A 12109-nucleotide genomic window follows, 5' to 3' on the forward strand; every position below is an offset into this window, starting at 1 on the left:
AATGCCTATGGCGTGTTGTTCGAATGAGCGATTGGATTTGTAGATTCGCTTGGGTGGGACTGCTGGTTCAAGCTGTCGTCAGCTTGCCCGCAGGATCGTAGTCCATTGCCTGGTGATTGATGTGTCGTTTGCGATCTCTTACGAGCGAGTTTTCGTTTGCCACGAAGATTCGACCTTGATTGATGGTGTGGGCGGATCTCGTCAGCACTAGATACAGCTAAGGGCTCGTTACGAGCTTTCTTCTCGGCAGTATTATCAACCGACCTCTTACTGGAGCGCTGTTTTTTCGCAACTCTTCCGGTCCGCACAGGTTTTTCTGTTTCAGCTTCAACGGCTACTGAACGGCGCTTGCGTCGCGTTATGACTTGTGTGTCTGTGCTCCTCTCAAGCACTGTCGAACCGCGCTTGCTCCGCGTCGAGACTTGTATATCTTCGGCATTTTCAACTACTGTGGGGCCTCCCTGGCTTCCCGCTGGGGGTGCATGGCGATTTTCATCATCAACCGATATATCTCGTGAAGACGATACTGGTGACGCATTACCATCGCTGTCTACATTCGAATCACCACCAAGAAATCTGCTAACACAGCGGGGGAAAACGTAGCGCGGATTTTGCTCGAAATATTCATGCTTTCGATAGTAGTAGATATGGTATACCGCCTTATCCAGAGCCGCGTCTTCCGCTTTTCCCAGACATTATATAGTCCCGTGGAACATCGCCGGACTATATTGCGCTCGGGAATGTTGTGCAACATCTCCGAAACGATTCACTTACTTAAAGTAGTAAGGCGACGTTCGAACTTTGATATAATATGGATACAGCTATTGACTCAATATATTTATCACTGTATGAATCGAACACACATAAAACTATTTGGTACCGATTTGGACGACTGCTACTAATACGAGTATTACCCAATTGTGTTAGGGGCTTCGTCTCAATCTGTCTAAGGAAGAACAATTTTAATATATGAACTGTGAACGCAACCCAATGCTACCAGACGCTACATCAGTTTTGACATTATTTCAATTACACCGCTTGTTTCCCTCTTTTGATTAGCAATAAAAGGCAATATGCCACAAAGCTTTTATCTGCTCTTATCAACTGCAGAACTGTGCGACCGCGCAGCCATGTTTACATGAAGTGTTTGTCCTGTATTAATAGTACCCGTATGTGTTTGTTCCTGTTCGATACGGATGATTTAGTTTTCGCGATCGGAAGGTGTTAGGCTCTGCCCGAATAGACGTTTGATTGCGACCTAGATTCAAGTTGAGTCACTAACAATCCGCGCCTTTCGAAAATGGAGAGAAGACTCGATATCACCTCATTCCTTAATCGTCCAGGTCGAGATGAAACTAGGAGTTTTCGTTACGACACTCTTCGCTGCCCTGGTTGCTTGTGCTGCTACAACTATCGATCATGACAAGATCGAACCATTTCCTCAGCCCAAGCCGGTCACGATGTCTGAAAAGGCTGCCATCAAGTTCAAGCCGCAATTGTTCACTTCAATAAAAACCGTTTGCGCGCCTTTTCCTGCCGTAAATGCTGCCGGTGACGTCACTGGCGGGCTTAAGGGAACGAATGGAAACGATGCGTGCAGATTCGCTCGCAAGGGATCACAGGTCTACGGTCGAGCTGGGTGGCACAAGGACATGTGGGCCATCATGTACGCTTGGTACTTCCCAAAAGGCTTTTGGATGGATTTCCCTACGAGACGTCATGACTGGAAGAACGTTGTTGTGTGGATCGACAATCCTGACTTGGAATCTCCGAAGATTGTAGCGGTCTCCATGTCCAAATCTGGAAGGTCGTATCACACGGAAGATCAATCGGGAGGTCTAATCTCCCGTTCATTTTTTAATGGATTTGACAGAACATCGCTCCGGTTTCACTACCAGACTGATTTGGGATCCCCGTATTTGAACTTCGCCTGGTGGGGAGGTGAGTATCAGGATTTGATCATGTGGGAACAACTAACGGATCCGGCTCGCGTGGCTTTAAACGACATCTATAATTTTGGTGATGCCGAGGTCCCGTTCAGTGATAATAACTTCGAAGACTACCTCGACAAGGCGTGGCCATTCTAGCGGAGTGAGATATCGAATGACCTCAAGCTTTGATTTCGATAACCTAAAACTTAGCTGTTACTACCACCTGTGGTACGAAGTTTCATGGGGTAAACAGAATCGAAATGTGTAAAAGCGGAAAACAGAGGAAATGGACTGATGGTTCGAATAATCCTAGCTATCAGGCCTTAATGCGTGAACGATATGATCACAACCTGTGATGAGGTTAGCATGGATTAGTCCGTAAGAATCTGCCACAGAGCTGGTAAAACGCTTTGTTTGTGCGGAAGCAGCGATTGCAGTGCAAGCAGTGATGAGTAAATTCCGATGGGTAGACAGCTAGGCTATAGAGTTACTAGGATTTAAGCAAAGCCAAGCTAACCAACGTATCAAGTCATCATCAAGAATCGGTGATCCAGGCTAACCTCGTGATTATATCGTTCACGCATCAAGGCCTGATAGCTAGGATTATTCGAACCACCAGCAATCAGTTCCTCTGTTTTCCGCTCTTACACATTTCGATTCTGTTTACCCCATGAAACCTCGTACCACAGGTGGTAGTAACATGCAAAAGGTTTAGATGTTAGATTCTGGTGTGACGCGTAATCAACCAACCGGAGCCTCAGATAATAATAAAAAAAAAACATGCTGTCTCCATTTCATTATAAAGTTAAGTAAAATAACAACTTACAGATGGAGTCAGTTACTTTTGATTTTTTCCATCCATGAAAACGTTGCTATATCAATACACACCAGCCTGCTTCATAGCCGCAGAAGATGAATCATCGAAGGATAAGCTCTTGACTTTAATGGAGGTGGCGCATGCATACACATCGATATTCGTGCATAAGGTGAGTTTGTTTTATGGACGAGGTTAAATTCCTGGTATTTGATCCAGGCATTTCTTATTGATCCATGTGAGGAAGTATTTTACAATGTACAGTACCTATCTGATTAACTACGAGCGACTACCAAAATCGTGCTGGCTTCGTTGCGTCTGATTTGCGTGGGCTACCCTAACGAGCCTTAATAGCACGATCTAAAGCCCGGGAACAACGAAATATTAAGCGTTTTAGAACAACTTATTATAATATGCAAAGTCGAGCATTGAACATGGGTGGCAACGACTACATTATTGGTCTAACGTGACAATAACGGCGGTGATCAGACAACATCATAATGGACTTTGAGTCAACTTCGGTCAAGGCCAGAAAAAGCTTTCATTTCTAGTCAAGATCGCATTTCTTTAAGAGCGCGACAAACCCTCCTCGTGGTCTTCGGGTTGGGTTAATGTGGTCTTCAGAGCGCCAACACTTCTCGTGGCCTTCGAGATGGCTGTAGTTTAGTGAATTGTGGCCTTCGAATATCTGCACAATCTGCTTTTGCAGAAATCGCCACACACATTCATGGTCAACTATTTACAGCTCCCAAATGCGCCCACAAACAAGATCACGTCGGTCATGACCTGTTTTCGCAGCTTACAGACCGGCCTGAGTATCACAGCATTTTGATCAGTGAAAGCTTGAAACGTAAATTTGAACGCGTAATGATGCGTTAATGCGTGAAGTAGGTAAGTGAATGCGTAGATGCGTAGATACAACAACCGCGACGGCTATGTCTTTGCCACGACGGCGAGGTATGAGCTCGAATTGAGCATCAGTAGAAGAGCTTGCTCACTGAAGAATTTGGGGGTTGTGAATGCAAAAAATGGTAATCAATGGATTGAATTAGACCAGTATCAGACAAATCCCGACAAATGAAGATGCTAATAGTGAACTGCAGAATCGTTTCAATACCGGTATGTTCTCAACACTATCAGCCCAATACTCTAGTTCAATAGGTATTGGAACAACAAAAAAATAAAGTGCGATATCCCGCTATGGGAACAATGAAGGAAACCTGTTCGCTACGTTGCTGGAGATGGAGATCAGCGCATGATCAAAATGTTGCTGGAGCGGGATATTGGACAAAATAGTGCCACTCACAACTACACAACTGAGAAATAGTCCCGCCTTCTTCTCCAGCTTAAATAGATAGAGAGGACTAGAGAAAATTTTCTAATTTGTGCAATGGACGACGACGATGAAGTTGTAGTCGTTGTCACGTGTATTGCAATCGCCCAGGCAGTTGCTGCTCTTGCTGTAAGCGCCGAAGCAACCCCTCCAAGTCCCAAGACTCAGAACTCACCGTGACCGTTTTAAACTTCAAACCCATGCTTCAGTCTGCTGCCTACGCGAGCTGGTTTTGAAAGCAGTTTCAGATGTACAAAGCCGACATTTCTACTAATTGTGAATTTTCTTAAAGAGAACGGTGTACGATTCGCCACAGTTAAGACCAAGAAGCACTCCTACAACAAAAAGGCCAACCATCGCTACATCTACCCCGTACTAGTAATCGTGATGCACAATAATGGGTGAGCTCTGCCGACACGATCGAGCTAATACCGTCAACTCCGTTACAGCACATAATTTTTAATATCAACCAATGCTGTTGATTTTAGACACCTTGCCAAAACAAAAAATCTACACGTACTTCCCCCTCCAAAGTAGCACCAAATTCAACAGGACCCAAGCAGAATCAGACCAACCGGTATCACGAAAAAACAGTCTACCAATAATATCGATTCGATATTCATGCACTGCTGCAGCCTAAATGTCACGTCAAAACAGCCAGGCAGCACGTTACAAGCTGCGAGATGCATCGGAGAGCGACCATCTTACAGATGCCTTGGGTTGCAGGTCACCGGCCCGATGGGCTCACAACTACATGTATTGAGGACGATGGATCGATTGCCGATCGTTTTGACGCATTCTGGCATTTAACACGTTATCAGGAGGTCGTAAGACACGAAACTCCTTAATGAAATGGCTGGGCCTCTTCATTGTCCACTATTTAGTGTTGGACCCCTACAAAGCCGACTCTTATACACGATAATCATTGTCAAAACAATGGTTTTAGAATACAGATTATATCCAATATCAGAGGTCTTGTTTACGAATCTGCGATTGCGTAGATTTTGGCAGTGACGTGTCGGCCAGTCCTCACGCCGATTGGCTGATATCCACCCTGCCTTGCGACACCGTTCGATTTACCACTGGTCGGGCAAAATCGCTGCTATTTACGAGCGACTTGCCCGATTTTGTACCGATTGCGATGCAATTTGCGTACGTACACGGGAGGACAAACGCTTGATGCGTGAAGGTTTGTTTGTGTCGCGCGACCTTGATCCCATTCTCAATCGTTCTCGGCGCACCGCAAGTGCAGCAACAGCAACAGCAATCTATTTCTAGTAGATCAACATGCCTCGCATTCTCATCGTCGGTGGTGGCCCTGCGGGTATCGCCGTAGCCCAGACACTGGCGGCCGATCTCACGGCCAAGGATGACACCGAGGTCATCGTCCTCGAAAAGAGCAAGTATTTCTACCACGCTGTGGGCACGCCGCGTGCCGTTGTGGACGCCAACTACACCAAGAAGCTCTTCGTACCGTACGACAGCGTGATCCCGCCGTCGGTCAAAGCTTTCGTCAAGATCCAACGCGCCCTCGTGACGCGTATCGTGCCCGGCGCCAATGAGATCGAGTACGCGCCCATCGGCGAGGACGGAGACATGCTGGCGGGACCCGTCAAGAGCATGCCGTATGACTACCTGGTGGTGGCGACGGGGAGCACTTACACGGTGCCCATCAAGCAGCCCAAGAACAACTTCAAGCGCTCCACCACGGAGGCCAAACTGGCCGAGGTGCGCGAGCAGGTCAAGGCCGCCAACAGTGTGCTCATCGTGGGTGGCGGCGCCGTGGGTGTCGAGGTGGCCGGCGAGATCAAGGCCAAGTACCCGAGCAAGACAGTGACGATCCTCGAAGGAAAGGACAAACTGGTGGCCAACGACGACGTGCGCGACAAGTTCCGCACCAAGCTGTCGACGTACCTCAAGCGTCTTGGTGTTAAGGTGGTGCTGGGAGAGCGTCTGACAGAGCGTCTAGCGGGCAACAACTTCGAGAAACGTACGCTGCGCACGGACAAGGGCACGGAGATCGAATCGGACGTACAACTGTTGTGCGGCGGCTTCAGTCCCACAACGGAGCTCATCCAGAAGCTGGACGCGAGTCTGGTGACTGCCGAGGGATTCATCAAGGTGAACAGCAAACTGCAGTTGGACAGCAATCAGTACTCGAACATCTACGCGCTGGGCGACGCGAGCAATAGTCCGGCGCCCAAGCGCATGTACTACGCCGGTTTACAGGGCAAGCATCTGGGTGCTGAGCTGGCGCTGGTGGCGCGTAAGACGCAGTCCAACGTGAGCAAGCCGTTCCCCAAGGTGGAGATCGTGGGCACGATGCTGCCGTTGGGCCCGAACGGTGGCGTATCGCAGTTGCCTGTCATGGGAGGCGTGGTCATGGGCAACCTCATCACCAAGTCCATCAAGTCCAAGGACTACTTCGCCGGCATGGCTTGGAAAAACCTCGGCGCCGTCGTTCCCAACTAGGTGAATAATAGTAGCGTAGTTGGTAGTTTACCACACACGATCTGCTTAAGTAAGTAGCTTGACATTGTGTACTCTTGAGATCGATTTTTTAAAAAAAAAATCTAAAAGCGTTATTCCTAGTTTTTGATGATGCAATGACAAAGGTAGAATGCTACTCCTCTTGAGAACAGTCTTAATTAAAAATAATATATATACTACGTAGTATATCGTAGTACCATGAGAACCACATCGAGGACGGCTTTCGCTGAACCTTTCTTACACCTAGTACGTAGCACTAGTATTATGTAATTCTTCAACTACTACTACTAATACTTAGTATTTACGCTACTTACAAAAAAGTTGAAGATCATGGAAACAGCACAAGAAGTCACACAATTCAGATACAAAATTTGATGTACTTCTAGTAACAAACAACTGCTTCACTAACATGACAGATCTTACGCACGGCGACGGAGGCACTTAGACGATGAAGTTGACGGCGCAGCCGTAGCTGGAGGTGCTTGTGTTTCCGGTGCAGTGGTTGTGACGGGAGTTTCTGCGGCAGCGTCTTGATCCGCATCGTTACCCACGCTACCTTCATCGAAAGTTTCGTCAAAAGTATAGGTAGGAGCGGCAGTTTTCTTGGAAGTGGTCGAAGTCGAGTTCTTTGAGCTAGATTTGGGAGCGCCCGCGCCGTCGAGTGTCACGCAGTTAATGTAAACTTGCCACGGTTGGACATGCAGAGCCAACCAGTAGAACACCAATTCGGAAGACGACTTGCATGTCTTCAGATCAATAGGAATCTTAGTGGGCACTTGACCGGCAAATTTGCCAGCGCAGTTGGTATCATGAAAAACACGGGTGTCATCACACCAGACTTCACAAGGACCAGGGTGGGAGTTTCCCAACGAGTCGTGTTTCACATAGCCGTCAGACGGCAACTGACGAGGGGTGCCGTTCTTCTTGGTGTTTCCACATTCAGGGAGATCTGGGATGTAAGTTTCGACGAAGTCCTTCACACTGTCGACATTATTCGCCGTGAACCATTTGTCCACACCCTTGTAGTACTCTCCATAGGTGGCTTTGCCGACCAGCTCAGGCATATCAATACTTCCAGCGGGTCCGCCGAAGTACCATCTGTAAGCGTCGCTAGCACCTTCAGGGTTTGGATCGAAAATGTTGCCATGTCCGGCTGCTTGGTAAATAAGGGACGCATGGATAAACACTGCAGCGAGTGTGTGCTTGAACATAGTAACTTGCTATCCGAACAGGTGGAGGAAGAAGGTTGGCTATTGCTGCGTCAGGTAAAAACTGCAATGAAGAACTAGGAGGCGATCGCGATTAAATGCAATCCGGTCGTATGGACAGCGAGCGCTGTACGTACGGTGTTGAGGGATCTTCAGGACCAGTGCAGCACTGAGTTTGCTGAATAGGGTGAGTAAGAAGAAATGCTGTTTGTTTACCATAGTTGGGTTGATGTCAGCATGTGGTTTAGCGGGAAAACCTGGTCTTATTTCTTGGGGCTCGAGTACATGCATATACAATGATCCCTTCAGTAGTAATCGTTGGCCTTGGTATACCCGCTGACACGAATACGAAAGAACCCTCCACGCATAAGTACAGTCCTTCCTAAGTGAACTATTCCAATTACCCCTAATATGTAATATGAAAATCAAAATCATCGAAAATTACTGTCTTACTATCTATTTCGAGGTCGTAACTATGGAAAGTCGTCGTTTGTGTAGTATGTCCGATGCGGTTAACGGTAAGCAATCACATAAGCCGCTTTCGGAACCCTGCACACCGGCCCAACATATCCGCTGAATCTGCTCGAATAAGAAACACTGCAATCCACTTGGAAAGTTTCTTGTATCGTCAGGATTAAAGCTGTTAGCGGGTTATGTATTGCAGGACGTCTTCCATTTGATCCCACAGGTATTCTCGTCAGTGGATCGTCGATAACGGTGTTCTCGAATGGTTGGTTAATCACTGCCATTGAAACTGACCCAGCTAACTATAAGTGTGTCATTTGTTGGTACTAGTACGGGTGACACCCCGTGATAGGAATACCGTTGTATAGGAATATATTGTGGGCTATGACTACGGAAGGGCCATCTGCAACTTGTTGATCGCCGAATCTGATCACGGTTGGAAAAGCAAATAACCTGATCATGTTCTCCAAGGATTTGACGTTGTTTAACCTTTCTTGTATTATGCAGTCTTCAAATCCGAAAAGTGTCGCTTTCACTGATTCTACAGCTGTCTGTTGGGCGGCTGCACACGGATCACTTCAACTGGTCCACCAATCCTTTCTGTGGGAGTTTCTCATTGCTTAGAGCATCTCCACCGGTGTCGGATTTTCCCCCACCCAACTCGCTCTTAGGTTAAATACCCCAGCAAAAAAAAATATCGGGTCTCCTGGGCTGTCGCTTCCACTCGCGCCCCTCTACTAAGTTGCTTGTCCGTACCATCGCCCACAGTTGCTTTACCCCAACGATAGTCAGGATGCGTTCTTCTATCAATGATAGTCATTATAAAACGAATACGAACTATGAGTGCTCTACTTGCACCGCAGATAATCATAATGAGTATTCTTAAAAGCAGTGTTGCAACAGTGCTTTGTGAAAGAAATTCTATTTAATGTTAAATAGATAAACAATCGATGCTGTTGTGTATTGGAGAAACTCACACCCAAGGTTAGTTGTTATTCATTATGATAAAACGCATTCATTATGCGCATTGCTAGTAAAATACTTTTACATGAACTAGCAACTTCCCTAAGAGAAGATGAAAAGTTGTTATTATAACATCTCTGTCCGGATAGTTATCGATAATCGCTTCACAAAATGTGAATCGCAAAACCCAACATACTAGATATCATTAATGCCGATGGAGAAGCCCTTTTATTCGAAAAACAGTTAACTATGGTACATGTACCTACATATTTTGATAATATTAAAAGAGTATTTATTCTAATATACTTCGAAGTAACGGTATATCCACCGGCATTTGCGTAGAACTAAACGGAAATAGTTGGTGAAAGGGCTGAGATGCTTGTTAGCTGGGTTAGTGATATTGTGTCAACATTGTTGACATGGAAGTTTACAGTTTGTACGTTGTAAAACCAGCATTGTTGTTTCAAATCTCTCATGACAGTTTCTCCCCGATCAGTTACAAAACTGATCTGGGAACGGTCAGCATAATCCGAATATCCATATGATATAGAAACTCGGATTATGCTAACAGTTTGGACCATGTATGAACAGTAATTAGGGGGTTTAAATGTAAAATACCCAGAGAACTTTGACCTAACATTTCGTAAAATACATCCGTGCGATGGATGTACTGCACCTCATTTCCGCGCCCTCGGACCTTGATAAACTTCCGGATGTAATGCTATTTTTGCCAAGTAACTTAGTAACATAATCCGGTTTATCTGCTGAAACCTGATATGTATGAAAATCCTATATTGTCTACCCCCGCGAAAACGTGGTGGTCCACTGTACATGTATTTTAATCCACAGTTTTCGACTATACTGTACAGCAGGCTTCATGACAACGTATCCCGGTCGTTGTATGCCTAAGTTTAATGCAAGTGGAATCGATCAGCAATGTCATCTACTTCATATCGGTTGACAGTGGGTCGCAAGCGCTCGCCGAAAATTCCACTGTTGTCAATTTAGAGGCTAATGGGGCACAAATTCCGCTCTATTTGCATAGAATCGGTACTGTCCCACTATTGTAAGGTTAATCCTACGGTGACATTGTAGTGTCAGCGCATGTGAGTTTGTATACCAGCGTTTATTGCTGACTAACGCATCCTTGATAGGCTCCCGTAAAGCCCGTGCGGGCTGTTACAGGGAATGCGTGCTAACACTACTAATCCATTGTCAAGCGTCTTTGACTCAAAGCCGAGGAGTTACCGTGATCTAGTAGAAAAGTATAATCTGCTAAGTACGCAGATGCCACAAAAAGCGTCTGTTCTATTTCTCCTTTAATCTCCCTTTTAACTCGCTCGGGGAAAATCTATGGAGTTCGACTCGAAATATTCGAGGTTACGGAGTACGAGGGCATGATACCCGTGCGAATGGGTACGAATCCAAAATAGGTAACCAGAAATAGGTATCTTACAGATTGGTCTATTCACTTTTTTTCGAATGAAGCGCTCAGTGTTTCGGTTCAGTTGCCATACTAAAGACGATCCACACGTTTCTTCGTTTGCATTGCATAAGAACTTGGCAGCTTTACAACGGTATTGTAGCAGTGTTTTTCACATGAACTCCTCTCAATTGCACTACTAACACCAAACGAAGCCAACATGCTCGCTGCGCATGCCGCGTGGACAGGGGCTTGCAGCCTGGTCGCTGGCATTCGCGAAGTGCACTCCCTCCGCTCGACTTGTTGATCTTTTGCAGCCTTTCCAGCAGCATGCATTCGTTAATGGCACAACATGGTTTGACAAATTGGTATTAGCTGTTTCGTCAGCAACCTTTTGTCGGAGGTTGACAGAGTTGAGGTTCTCATCCTCGTGAGACATAGCTTCAGCTTTACCTTCCATCGGCACTACCAAGGCGCCCTTGAGTCCAATGCACACTGAGACGTTTGGCTTGGATCTTTGCTCATCAGAAAATAATGCTGCAGGTCGACAAGCAACGGTTTTGTTGCAGAACACGAAAAGCAATCTGTGCCAATCAGAATGTAGGAAAATAATGTAGCTTGCTGTACACAAAAAAAAACTTCTCGCTGCTGCAAAATTGAATACCGCTATTATTACAAGCTTATCACGTTGTGCTAAAAGAAGCAACCATATATTCCAACTAAATTCCAAGTATTTAGATTTTCACTTGGTTATAAACGTTTTTGTAAAATAAGACACTCTGAAGACATCAACAGCGATTTGCATTTGACCGGAAAGCTACCGAGCGGTAGGCTGAGAGTTTTATGTGCGAAAGTGGCTCACATTCGCGCCAGGTGGCTTGGTCAACAGGGCGTATAGGGTAAACTATTTTTCGTCGTTGGCTCCTATCGAATTTAGTGCTATTATCTGAGACGGGTACAACGTTTTGGTATATTTTTGGGTAACTTGTCTAAATACAACAGTAACTATCTACAAAGACGGTCTTCGTTTTTAAGTATTGCGTACGTGCGATTCAGAGTGTCGTTTGATCTTCCTAGACCGTTCTGCTCTCCCGTCGAGTAACACAACAGCACAACGACAATAAATGGAGTAGAGAGTCTACAATAGATCCAAGACCATCGAGAAAAATGTTAAGCGCGCTGCTGCTCAGAATCAATACAACGCCGCTAGATCTACACCGCGTTGTTTTAGAAACATCCAGACCAGTTTCAGCCACTTCGTGTTGTCAATAAGGTTGAGCGGGGCAACAGTCTACTTATTCAATTTTATAATACATCTCAATTTGATCTTCATTTTTGGGAAAGAGTCCCAACAGCCTCATTTTTTTTTGTGACAATCCGAAAAGACCAGACTCACCGGTGACCCGATTTGATTTCTTCCGCGTATACAGTAGAATGCTACTCAGGTAGCCACCAGTGTGTGAGAGATTCAGTTTCGCGAAT

General features: G+C 45.8%; 4 protein-coding genes across 4 annotated transcripts; 3 read left to right on the forward strand and 1 right to left on the reverse strand.

Annotated features, from left to right (window-relative positions):
• Positions 1-1349: 1349 nt before the first annotated feature.
• On the forward strand, positions 1350-2087 carry PPTG_04799 (hypothetical protein; the record flags this gene model as incomplete). Its single annotated transcript, XM_008897100.1, has 1 exon — positions 1350-2087. One exon carries the CDS (start codon positions 1350-1352, stop codon positions 2085-2087), a length of 738 nt encoding a protein of 245 aa, XP_008895348.1.
• A 788-nt stretch (positions 2088-2875) lies between these two features.
• Positions 2876-4534, forward strand: PPTG_21466 (hypothetical protein; the record flags this gene model as incomplete). Its single annotated transcript, XM_008897477.1, has 5 exons — positions 2876-2917; positions 3491-3523; positions 3653-3725; positions 4371-4479; positions 4528-4534. The coding sequence occupies 5 exons, from the start codon at positions 2876-2878 to the stop codon at positions 4532-4534; spliced, it is 264 nt and encodes an 87-aa protein (XP_008895725.1).
• A 672-nt stretch (positions 4535-5206) lies between these two features.
• PPTG_04800 (hypothetical protein) lies at positions 5207-6709 on the forward strand. The gene has a single exon (XM_008897101.1). It carries the CDS (start codon positions 5366-5368, stop codon positions 6548-6550), a length of 1185 nt encoding a protein of 394 aa, XP_008895349.1. The 5' UTR covers positions 5207-5365; the 3' UTR covers positions 6551-6709.
• A 278-nt stretch (positions 6710-6987) lies between these two features.
• PPTG_04801 (hypothetical protein) lies at positions 6988-7779 on the reverse strand (the record flags this gene model as incomplete). Its single annotated transcript, XM_008897102.1, has 1 exon — positions 6988-7779. One exon carries the CDS (start codon positions 7777-7779, stop codon positions 6988-6990), a length of 792 nt encoding a protein of 263 aa, XP_008895350.1.
• Between the last annotated feature and the right edge of the window lie 4330 nt (positions 7780-12109).

This window comes from Phytophthora parasitica (genome assembly GCF_000247585.1).
Source record: "Phytophthora parasitica INRA-310 unplaced genomic scaffold supercont2.5, whole genome shotgun sequence".
Taxonomy (NCBI): domain Eukaryota; phylum Oomycota; class Peronosporomycetes; order Peronosporales; family Peronosporaceae; genus Phytophthora; species Phytophthora nicotianae.